Source organism: Mytilus edulis, chromosome 3 (genome assembly GCF_963676685.1).
Source record: "Mytilus edulis chromosome 3, xbMytEdul2.2, whole genome shotgun sequence".
In the NCBI taxonomy this organism is placed as follows: domain Eukaryota; kingdom Metazoa; phylum Mollusca; class Bivalvia; order Mytilida; family Mytilidae; genus Mytilus; species Mytilus edulis.
The window spans coordinates 75,955,330-75,968,523 of record NC_092346.1 but is presented as its reverse complement, the minus strand read 5'-3'; the positions used below and the strand labels follow the sequence as shown (position 1 = coordinate 75,968,523).

At 30.8% G+C, this 13,194-nt stretch overlaps 1 protein-coding gene across 1 annotated transcript in view; it reads left to right on the top strand.

Annotated features, from left to right (window-relative positions):
• The window catches only part of LOC139517473 (uncharacterized), a 48,248-nt gene extending 37,023 nt beyond the window's left edge, over window positions 1-11,225 (top strand). The window contains exons 10-12 of the mRNA XM_071308573.1: window positions 1,895-2,209; window positions 2,988-3,080; window positions 3,697-11,225. Of these exons, the coding sequence (XP_071164674.1) occupies window positions 1,895-2,209; window positions 2,988-3,080; window positions 3,697-4,157 (869 nt within the window). The 3' untranslated portion in view covers window positions 4,158-11,225. The remainder of the gene's footprint in view (window positions 1-1,894; window positions 2,210-2,987; window positions 3,081-3,696) is intronic.
• Window positions 11,226-13,194: the final 1,969 nt, after the last annotated feature.

The following is a 13,194-nucleotide window of genomic DNA, read 5'->3' as shown; positions in this document are numbered from 1 at the left end:
GCAGTGGGAGTTTTTTTTCTGTAAAGTTCAAGGTTTCTTCTTTCAGATTATGTAATAAAATTCTACTGTTCGCGATAAAAATTTCACTGTTCGGGGTGTTGAAATTAGTGGGGGTTATTAAAATAATACTTAAAGAAGTGATTTTTGAGAAGGAAATTGAGGTATGATACTTAAACAAGTGATTTTTATGTCATTATCCTAGATTCAGTACAAGGTCATCACCTATAATGATCTGGTCATCCTAGACAACACAGATGTTGGTTCTGATAAGTTTAGAAACATAATTAGTCCCTGGATCATTAGTATTCTATATTTAAAGCTACAGTAAAATTAAATCACTTCTTCTAGTAATTATTTTGTACTACTTAAATAGGTGATTATTAAAGAAAGACGACTTTTACTTCCAACCTTTATGGAAATAATGTTACTTGAATCAGTGATTTAGAAAACCACTCATTTAAGTAGGTCCCCTGACTGCTTATCAGACATAGAAATTACCTTAATTGTCCTATTCAGAATCGAAATAATTGATGCAAGCTATACTTTATTGTAGTTTTAAAAGGATAGGCATTATATTTGTGTTATTCTAGCCCTCGCTTTCGCTCGGGCAAAAATAATCATGAATATAATGCCTATTCATGTTAAAACTACAATAAAGTATAGCTTTCATCAATTATTTCTTAAATAAACAAAGATATTGTACCAATATTGGTTGAAATAATAGTTATAAAAAATGTTGCTTTTACTAATCTTATATGACAAAAACTCTTCTGTTCCTTTTAGGCTTACTGAAATTCATGTCCTCTTACAACTGATTGGTCTTATTTCAATGTTTTTGTTATTGTCCAGCTTGAATGAAGGTCATTGAAGCAAGACGTTGCCATCCTACATTCTGTCTTCCGTATCTCATTGTAGACATTAAATTTCTTTCTCTGGATTATTCTTTTTTTTTTTATATAGAATACTTTTAAAACCCATGTTGAAGGAATGTTTGAAATTCATATTTGATTCAAAAAACATCCAGATAAATATAGATTCTACCACTGCATCCAGTGTGATAAAATATTTATCCACTCGAGACAGTTAAATTTTCAAATTTAAAACGCGAGGCTTGCGGAGCGTTTTTAATATTTAAAATTTAACTGTCGAAAGTGGATAAATATCGTATTACACAATATTTATTGGTGGAATCTGTTTCTCTAATGATTTTCAAACAATTATTCCTTCTTTGCGACTTAACTGCAAAAAGATGTGTTCTTTCTATGTGACGTCATCAGGCATGGTCGCCTTTTTTCAAGCCGTCACAACTGGATATTCAGAGGAAAACAAGAAAATTTGACAACATAATCGGATTTTTATTTTTAACCAATGAAGAACTGAGATCAAACAAACCACATGTTGATTAATATTTTTTATACAATGGGTACAGAAAGGGATAAATTGACGAAGAATTAGAGAAAACTTTTTATATATATTTTATTTTTCATTATTTTGTATTTGGCTCATAATTGGACATGAAATTTTTGTAGTTAATATTTAAGTACAGTTAGATTCAGGTTTTATTACACATCAATAACTTTGTCAAACCTTCATGACCTTCAGACAAATTTCAGGAGGGGATATAAAGGAGTCACCTTGTCCATTTGCCTGTCATGCTTCATGTCCAGCACGTAACTTTTGTACCATTGAACTTAAGTTGATCAGATTAAAGGATTAAAAAACAAACTACAGATTTAGTGTGCAGAGCTCATTTACCCTTTTGACCGCGCAATGCCAACATTTAAACTACATGTTCATAACTGCATCAAATTGAAGGCTTTGAAAAAATAATAGTTGTCTCATTGGCAGTCATACCACATCTTCTTTTTTATAAAGTATATTTTTTTTTCTACAGTTTTAGGAATACCTTCAATTTATTTGGACAGTACAGACTACAAGGTTCGAAAAGGTGATGTACTAAGACTGGGATGTCAAATTGAATCAAAAAAATCAATGCCAATTGTTAAATTGATCTGGTGGAGAAAAGTCAATGATCGTGATGTAAAAGTACCAGTTGAAAATACAAGGAAGTACAGGAATGGAACCAGGACTATTCCTTCATTGACTATACTGGATGTCAAAGATGATGACAGGGGATTGTACTGGTGTGAGGCAATTAACAGTAATGGAACATCTATTAGTGAATTTGTTGAAGTAAATTTTGAAGCAGGTAAAGATTTCATTATTTAATATTTTACAAAGGTTGGTTGTTGAACATAAATGTTGGTAGTTGGTACTGAATTATGACCATTCAAATATACAGGAAAATGATTTTTCTTTGATTGTTTCATGTTCGTGAATAATACTCATTTTTGGCACAATTGAAACTAGTAACATAAAGATAAGATTTAGTTTAAACACAAGGTTGCAAAACTGGAAGTCACAATCTGTCATCATCTGCAGTGGGAATGCACAATTATCTCCATTGATTTTAAGGTCACATATTCAATTTCAAGGTCAGTTTCTAAAAAAACAAAAACCTAATATTTTCCCTAAAAAGTGGTTTAGAATAATTAATTTAATATTTTATATGGATTGTAACCTTACATGGATTTATGATTAAATACAATTAGCAACCTTATGAATTTTAAGGTCACTAATAAGGCTCAAATTTATGCAGTAAAGGAGTTTGTAGATCATTACTCTATAACTTAACAGGGAATTGGATGTAAACTTGCATAGATGGTCACAAATAATAAGATGAGAATCCATATTTATATCTTGGTTTCATATACATATTATTATTTAAAATAAACAGAACTATGTGCAATTAGCAGATAGCCAAATTATAAATCTTGAAAAATTTATTTATTTTCCCTTGGTCCTTCAGACCTTAAAGAAACAACACTTTCTTGATTTATATTTACTGTTGAAGAAGATTATAACGTATAATATCTTGGGTAAATAATTCAAATTGATGTAAGACTTATCTTTCTTCAATATTTCAGAAAATACAGAAATCACAGTTACAAAGAATGTGGAAATCCATAAACCTTTCTCGGAGGAAGAAAAGGCACTAAGTCAGAGGGATATAAAAAAGGGTAAATAGCCTAGAAATTTGGTATATATATAGTCTAGATCTCTTAACTAAATTGTTGTTGCAAAAATTGAATTACAAATAATGTAGTTAAAAATACATTTGATTTTTGCATAAACCTCAGTTATAGGTATATCTGTCAATCTCTGAAAATGAAAATTCAGGTCATGACCTGCATTAACAAAGAAAAAGGTACACTCATTTTTGGTACTAGTTATGTTTTCTGCACAATAGTTACCTGCAGTTTCTGATGATAACATTTAAGTTCATTTAAATATTCTTCAAACATCCATATGTTCAACCAAATAAGCAATAAATGACTAAATGAATTACCCTGGTGTGTGTGTATTAGGATTTACACTTAGACCTTGATATGATAGTTTTTACTTTTGCTCGCAGTCATCTCAGATGATAATGCTAATTTAAGAAATGTATGTATACATTATAAGAAAAAAGATACTTATTCAATTTATTGGCAATGGGTAAATGTAAGAGAAACTGCAACCCAATGTCATTGTTTGTAATGGACAATACTTTTTGCGAGGTATATTATGATTTTTGAAATAAGGAATTATATTATGATTTTTATGTTTTCATTAGTCAATTTTACCATCTTCCAGGAGTATTAGATGCTGTCATATTGAATGCTGAAAAAGATCAAGAGGTGGCAATGGAATTCAGAAATCATCTCAAGGAATTTATACCTCACATTGATGTAGAATTAATGAAAGAGTTTGCTAAACCTGGTGTTCCTTATCTTCAGAGTACAAATGAATTATTCAAGTCTGCAAGATTTGTTTTGATACTGGTAACAGAAAATTTTAAACTAAGCATGCTTGACAGATTCATTGGTGAGAAAGTACTTCTTGAGTCACTCAATGATTCTGAAAAACTTTTCCGTGTTATACCAGTATCGGTAGATGGTCCTCTATATATGCCATTTGAATTAATGCCTTTAATTGCAATTCAGTATTACCATTTCCAAATAGCAAAAAAAGAAAGAAAGGATGACAGCATATATATAAAGACAATAAGGAAGCTTTTCCTACATGGAAGAGAAAACTATTTGACAGAGCCTTAATTGTAAAATAGTGCTTTTTGTAATTGAAATATATAGTCAGGTGATGGTATTGCTTATATAACTATAAAACATGTTTCAATAGGGGTTTGAGTCTCTTGACCTGTTTGCAACAGAAAGAGAATATTCAGGTTTAAAAATAATTGCATAAACCATGTAGCAATAATTTGAATAAAACTGCAAATGAGAGTAAAAATCTTATAATACTGACAGTTACTAAAATCTTGTTTAACAGCCAAATTTAACTAGTAAATAATGCTTTTGCAGACTGAAATGTGAGTTTACATCATCTCTTGGAGGTAGTTTGCCACTTTGTAAAATGTATTTTTGATTATCATTATCTAGTATTCTTGAAATATTACAGTTTGTAATTTATTTTTACACACTTTTTTGTCGAGCCTGCAACTTTTGTTGCAGAAAGCTCGACATAGGGATAGTGATCCGGCGGCTACGGCGGCTACGGCGGCGGCGTTAGCTAACTTTTTAAAAGCTTTATATTTTAGAGGTTGGAAGACCTGGATGCTTCATACTTTGTATATAGATGCCTCATGTTACGAAGTTTCCGTCAGTCACATGTCAAATGTCCTTGACCTCATTTTCATGGTTCAGTGACCACTTGAAAAAAAAGTTCAGATTTTTTGTAATGTTGAATTCTCTCTTATTATTAGTAATAGGATAATTATATTTGGTATGTGCGTACCTTGCAAGGTCCTCATGCCCGTCAGACAGTTTTCACTTGACCTCGACCTCATTTCATGGATCAGTGAACAAGGTTAAGTTTTGGTGGTCAAGTCCATATCCCAGATACTATAAGCAATAGGTCTAGTATATTCGGTGTATGGAAGGACTGTAAGGTGTACATGTCCAACTGGCAGGTGTCATCTGACCTTGACCTCATTTTCATGGTTCAGTGGTTATAGTTAAGTTTTTGTGTTTTGGTCTGTTTTTCTCATACTTTATGCAATAGATCTACTATATTTGTTGTATGGAATGATTGTAAGATGTACATGTCTAGCGGGCAGATGTCATCTGACCTTGACCTCATTTTCATGGTTGAGTGGTCAAAGTTAAGTTTTTGAGTTTTGGTCTTTTTATCTAATACTATATGCCATAGGTCAACTATATTTGGTGTATGGAATATTTTATGATCTATATGTCAGTCCCGCAGGTTTTATTTGACCTCGACCTCATTTTCACGGTTCATTGATCAGTGTTAAGTTTTTCTGTTTTGGTCTATTTTTCTTAAACTATAAGTAATAGGTCAACTATATTTGTTGTATGGAATCATTGTTAGCTGTACATGTCTGCCTGGCATATGGTTCATCTGACCTTGACCTCATTTTCATGGTTCATTGGTCTTTGTTTAGTTATCTTGGTTAATGCTAAGTTTATGTGAGTTTTTAATAAAGCTTTATACTTAGGACTATCAACATATTATCAATAATTAGTAAAGAAGGCGAGACATTTCAGCGTGTGCACTCTTGTTTTAAATAATACAATTTCCAATTGTTTTCTGAACTGCAACAAATGTAACATTATGGAAGACATATAGGATCTAATCTGGCTTCAGCCTTAATTATTTGCATAAAACTTAAGGATTGGGAGCCCGCTAACATGTTTAACCACGCCACATTTTGTATGTATGTGCCTGTCCCAAGTCCAGAGCCTGTAAATCAGTGGTTGTCGTTTGTTTATGTGTTACATATTTGTTTTTCATTCAATTTTTTAACATAAAGTAGCCCGTTAGTTTTCTTGTTTTACATTGTCATTTCAGGACCTTTTATAACTGTCTATGCGGTATGGGCTTTGCTCATTGTTGAAGGCTGTACAGTGACCTATAGTTGTTAATTTCTGTGTTATTTTGGTCTCCTGTGGAGAGTTGTATAATAGACAATTGTACTGTATCTTCTTTTTTTTTATATTAATATTTTAGAATGCAAAAGACTTGATTTGTATAATCTATACTTTTTGTACAGATGGGCTATGGTGTGAAACTTTTTATACCATATTTGTCCTTAATTTATAGTTCAATGAGTGAACGAATACTGGATATGTACAAATGCATTATCTATAATCTAGTACATTTTTGGGTGGAGATTATACAAAAATATAAAATGACCTGTATAGGTATTACCATACTTATCAAGAAAACTATTTTAATTGTAACATTTTAACCCTTATTTTTCCCCCTGAAAATATTTTGAACAAAGGTCAAGATGTAGTTTTTGTTTTCAATTATTCAACATAAGTGATTTTTCCCCCATTTGTAAATATGTTATCTGTCACTTTTAATTCAGTAGAATCATTTCTTTTTTTCGCTCACTAAAATGGCCCATGAGAGTGTTTCTTATCACTGGTATATAGTAGATACAGAGAAACTGCAAACAACAATATATATCATTAATTTTATGAAATTGCCAAAGTGAGTGATAGTCATACAGCAGGCTTCTAAGAGCATCTAGTTGACATGTTATAATAAGTCTTGCATGATTGTAAGACAAAGCTCTGCAGTGATTCTTAGCACTAAGTCTTGCTCTTGAACCCTTATACAATCCTTTCTTATGGTATCAAAGCATGCCCTTGCTTTAAAAAATATGTACAGTATATGCACCCTCTGACCTTTAGACATCCTCTGTAGTATGCAAGCTAGCTTTGACATAACTGTATGGTGTGAGCTTTGTGCTTATGCTTATGGGTCACTAACCAGTCACTCTTTGTACTGTGGAAACTGGGGGTTCTAGCTAGTGCTGCCTTGTTTGCTCCACTTTGTACTTGACATTTTATAGATTTTTTTCTGGCCTATTGATGACTTGGCATCACTTAGAGTTGTCGTGTTTGTTTGTTATTTTTTAGAATCTACAATTTAAAAAGAAGGCTGAAGTGTGGATAAATTCATCATCAGCAGCTAAGATACTGTATTGAAATATACCTGTCAAAATTAAGGTAGACCATACTTTTATGATCCCTGTTTAAAGTTTTGAAAATAATAAGAATGAGATGAAAGATTCTGTTTCACATTTCACATACTTATTAAAGTAAAATTTGTGAAAAATCAAAGTAATTGCCAGAAATAAAAAATGGGAAAAATTTTAAATGTTGTTAACAATTATATATAGAGATATTTTTTGTTTGTTTTTCTTATATATTGAATTTATTCTTTAAACTTACAAATTGCGTTTATTATTGATGTAATTGTTAAAGCTATTGTTGATATACATGGACTGTGGTAACTTTTTATCTTATAGTTAAGGTAGCACTACAGTTAAATGATGATTTTTTAGTTTAATTTATTTTATCACATTATATTGAAGTAATCATCCATCTGAACATTTGGTATGCCACATCTGGGAGTAAATTAATAATTACATTACATAAAAGCAAATGGTATATGGGAGTTAAGCTAACCATTCAGTCATCTGTTGATATCAAGTGAGCAGCTGTTAATCGTGTCCACAAGACAAATGAGTTGGTCTTATCATTTATTATGTTGCAACTAATCTTAAGCTACATAATTATGGAGGTAAACAAGAAAAAAAATTAAAAATTTTTTGGAGGGAAATGAAATATAAAGTGAAGACATATATAGATAGATATAAATGTGCCTATTATAAACAAAAATGTTGATGCCTCTGAAAAATGTTCTTCACTATATATAAAGCAAAAGAATATGTATCTGAATCAGACACTAGCAAAAATCCTTATTCTAGACAAATCACCTGCTTGAATTTTTTTTTTATTAACTTGTAATATGAGAAGTGTCAGTTCTATTTTGTGTAACATTTTCTATTGCATAGTTTTAATTTTCTAGATACCATGAATTTCTTTTTAAATATGAATAATAAATAGTACTTTCATAGTGAGAATTATGTTAAATATTGATTTTATACAACTGACCAATATTAAATTCTCTTATCTAATAAGTATTCTCTTACCTCATAAGTCTGGACAGGGGAGGAGCTTTGACTATATTTTATTACTAAAATACAGATGTGGGTTAAATCTGTGATGTCAAACTCTAATCATATGCAAAATAAGTGTTGTTGAGGGACGAACAGATAAGGCAAAATTTACAGTTTAGGTGTATACAAGACTCAAACTGTGTGGTTCTTATCATATAATAATGTTGTCAGAACATACTTTTACATTTATTTTGCATTTTTTGGGTTCAAAGGGGGATATTCAGTTTTAAAGTGATTTTTCAAAACAAATTTGCATATGAAATGAAGATAGCATCCGTATGGGTGCCCTCTTTGCTTTCGTTTTAATATATGTGATTAAAAGGAGTATTTTCTACAAAACTGTCTCAGTATTTGGATTTTTTGTTTTTGAAGGTTTCAAAAGATGAAAGGTGTAATGAGTTTTGGCACCTAGCAGTTGAATCAATATATCTAATAATTGGAGACATATATCAAAAATTTGAGACAACATTGTGTAGCTTGTGCATTTTTACTACCATTTGAATGTTATTTTAATCCAAGTTGGGAGAGCACTCTTTGGAAGTTAATGAGCTATTGTTTAATTGGTCATACCAAAAACAAAATTATCCTTAAATTAAGAAAGAATAATATTACAGCTTTAAAATGAGGGAAAGATTATAAAAATCCATACAGTAGTTTAGGAGAAATTAATTTTTAAATACTGTTGGTTGGAGTCAGAAAAGTCTGACTGTAGTGCTACCTTAAAACTTGTAGACTAGTCAAAACCACATGTGTTCTGAATCTTATAGTTCAACATACAAAGTGCTTAGGTCTTTAGATGATTCATTGTATACAATTATTTTGCTTTTCTTATTATTTGTTACATTATCATATATCACACATTTTATGGAGTATTTTCTACAAAACTGTCCCAGTATTTGGATTTTTTGTTTTTGAAGGTTTCAAAAGATGAAAGGTGTAATGAGTTTTGGCACCTAGCAGTTGACTCAATATATCTAATAATTGGAGACATATATCAAAAATTTGAGACAACATTGTGTAGCTTGTGCATTTTTACTACCATTTGAATGTTATTTTAATCCAAGTTGGGAGAGCACTCTTTGGAAGTAATGAGCTATTGTTTAATTGGTCATACCAAAAACAAAATTATCCTTAAATTAAGAAAGAATAATATTAAGCTTTAAAATGAGGGAAAGATTATAAAAATCTATACAGTAGTTTAGGAGAAATTAATTTTTAAATACTGTTGTTTAGAGTCAGAAAAGTCTGACTGTAGTGCTACCTTAAAGCTTGTAGACTAGTCAAAACCACATGTGTTCTGAATCTTATAGTCCAACATACAAAGTGCTTGGGTCTTAAGATGGTTCAATATATACAATTATTTTGCATTTCTAATTATTTGTTACATTATCATATATCATACATTTTATAATCAAAAGATTTTGAATGTGGTAAAGAAATATTTCCTAGTTTAAGGAATGGTGCTGTTTAAATTTAAATTTAACATCTGTAATGAAAGCAATTTTGAATGTTTATATAGAAAACATCAGTCCATTAAACTGATCTATGAAGAACTTGGTCTGTATTCTCAAGATGATAAATCAACATATATATGAGTCTTATACGACCCCCTTTGATTAATTTTTATGATAATGGTATTATTAGTTTGGTTTTCATTTGGCTTCTTATTTTTGTTCTGATTTGAAGATACTAGCTGAAATGTTATAACAATAAATATTTTTTCGTAGGTAGGAAACATATTAGAAAATGTTTTTTTAAAAGATTTATGATACTGTTTAAGCATAATTCCCTGTTGATATCATTTGGAAAATCTAGGTTGTCAAAAATGAAACCAAATTTGGTTTAAGATTAAACAATAAGGTTCAAATCAAAAATATGGTTTTAAAATAATCTATTAGGTGAGGGCTTATGTAGGGTTTAACTTATTTTGACATTCACAGACTAAATGCCATGGTAATCACACAATACAAAATGTCATTCCTTCTGTTGACAATGGATAACAAAATCAGTCTCTGTATCCTAAAATGTAAAACATTTGAAATTAACAGGAAAACCTAGTTATTGAAAATGTGTGACAAAGACCATGTATTTTGGAATTTAAAGAACATATTTGATCTGACATATAATGGTAAAACATAGTATATACACAGGAAGCCCCTCTATTCAAGGTTATAATTTCAAATAGATGCAATTGAAAAGTAGAATTCATAGGTTAGAAGTATATACAAGTTATCGAATATATTCGTCTAGTACTATTTATAATTGTTCACTAATATATGCTTTGGATTAATATTTGGAATTCTAGTACTAGTTTTACAAGTAGAGCAATATGCTGACATGAAGATATACTGTTTAAAATATTAATTAGTTTAAGAATGGAAAATTAATTTTTATGCCCCACCTACGATAGTAGAGGGGCATTATGTTTTCTGGTCTGTGCGTCCGTTCGTTCGTCCGTCCGTCCGTCCGTCCGTCTGTCCCGCCTCAGGTTAAAGTCTTTGGTCAAGGTAGTTTTTGATGAAGTTGAAGTCCAATCGACTTCAAACTTGGTACACATGTTCCCTGTGATATGATCTTTCTAATTTTAATGCCAAATTAGAGATTTTACTCCAATTTCACGGTCCAATGAACATAGAAAATGATAGTGCGAGTGGGGCATTCGTGTACTGAGGACACATTCTTGTTACTCAATGCCTCAAATCCCTTAAGACTAAGTTGCAGTTACTTTAATTGTAGATAAGTTTAAACATATTTTATTTACTCAAGTAAAATGGATTGGACACAAGTAGACAATACAATATTAATTGTATTGAGTAACATCAACCTTTTGTATAATAAATGTAAATATTGTGTTCAAATTTCTTTACTTTATACCCTTGATATGTTAAGAATCTAATGTTCATTCAAAATGTTTATAATAATAGTATAGTCATGATAGTTTTTAGTCTAGAAATAGTTTTCACCAATGTCATCTGTAAATCATTCATTGTTTATTTATAAATTTAGAAAACAGGTGCTAAATACAGGATGCATTGGAGAATGAAAATGTAAAATATATGACTAGACTCGTTTTTTTTTAATTATTTTTATTTATTTTACCATCAGTTTACTTTCTTTGTATACCAATCATGTATAAAATTACAATTGGAAAAGTTGTGATTTGTCAATGACCTAATTCTCTGTATAAACTATTTTTTTATGTTTTATAGGAGTGCATACATGTATGCCCGTTAATTGAAGTATTATGGTATACTGTTGTTCTTCCGCCTGTTGTCAACATGTCAGACAATAACTCTGAAAGGCTGTTACCAATTGGCATGAATCTTTAATTGATATCTTTTGAGCTCCCTTTTAATTTTTATAATTATTTTTTTTACATTTTACCTTTCCAAATTATGGGGTTTTATTCATTAAAAAGTGGGATTTTCCAATTTAATAACAATACGTGCTTGGAGCAGTATTCATGAAACATTGGTGACTGCTCACTGGTTAATGTCTATAAAAACAAGCTTCCTTTTGTTTTCTTAAATCTTTTGATAGAAAGAGTCATGGAACTTTATGGATTTAAAAGTGAAGTGTGTATCATGTGCTCATTGTACAGCTTTTTATTAGCTCACCTGGCCCACAGGGCCAAGTGAGCTTTTCTCATCACTTGGCGTCCGTCGTCGTTAACTTGTACAAAAATCTTCTCCTCTGAAACTACTAGGCCAAGTTTAACCAAACTTGGCCAAAATCATCACTAGGGTATCTAGTTTAAAAGTGTGTCCAGTGACCCGGCCGACCAACCAAGACGGCCGCCATGGCTAAAAATAGAACATAGGGGTAAAATGTAGATTTTGGCTTATATCTCTGAAACCAAAGCATTGAGAGCAAATCTGACATGGGGTAAAATTGATTATCAGGTCAATATCTATCTGCCCTCAAATTTTCAGACAAATCAGACAACCCGTTGTTTGGTTGCTGCCCCCGAATTAGTAATTTTAAGGAAATTTTGCAGTTTTTGGTTATTATCTTATAGATATTATTATTATAAATAGAGATAAACTGTAGGAAGCAATAATGTACAGCAAAGTAAAACTTCTACAAATAAGTCAACATGACCAAAATTGTCAAGTGACCCCTTAAGGAGTTTATAGTCAATTTTTAACCATTTTTCTAAAATTTTAGTTATCTTTTAAAAAAATCTTCTCCTCTGAAACTACAGGGCCAAATTTAACCAAACTCTGCCACAATCATTAATGGGGTATCTTGTTTAAAAAAATGTGTCCGACATGGCTAAAAATAGTACATAGGGTAAAATGCAGTTTTTGGTTCATATCTTTGAAATTAAAGCATTTAGAGCAAATCTGCTTTTGATAAAAATGTTCATTAGGTCAAGATCTATCGATCTGTCCTGAAAATTCCAGACCAATCAGACAAATTTTTGTTGGGTTGCTGCCCCTGATTGGTAATTTTAAGAAAATTTTGCAGCTTTTGGTTATAATCTTGAATATAATTATACTGTGAAAGTACTTTAATTAGTGGGTATCAATTTTCGTGGTTTGAGCAATATTTACATGTTCGTGGGTTTTTAAATTCAGGGATTTTAGTTTTCTAAAAAAAAAATTGAAAAATTGAATCATTTAGAAACGAAGGTAACAAACAGTCTAGATTGAAGGAAATTGCAAAGTAAACATTGACCAGTGTAAATGGTAGTGATAACACTAATTAACCCATGATAAAGTGGCCGTATTGCATTTTCGCTAATTTTTCAAAGTCCCAATACTACGTTTCCGCATATTTAGAGTATACGTTTCCGCAATTTGTATTTATTACTTTTCCGGAAATTTACCTGGAATAATACAATGTAAGTATTTCAATATATATTAGATAAATCATTTATTTTATCTTTTTAATAAAGAAGAGGTTCTGATCTTATATCTACACTCTGGTAATGATAAATCAAACTTCATTGAGAAATCTTTGGTTTGGCTTACTTGCCAACTGACATGGTTGAAGAATGCTTTGTTGAATTAATAGCCAATGCTCCATCTGACGATAAAAGCATGAAGTTTGCCGATTATATATTGGAATTGTATATA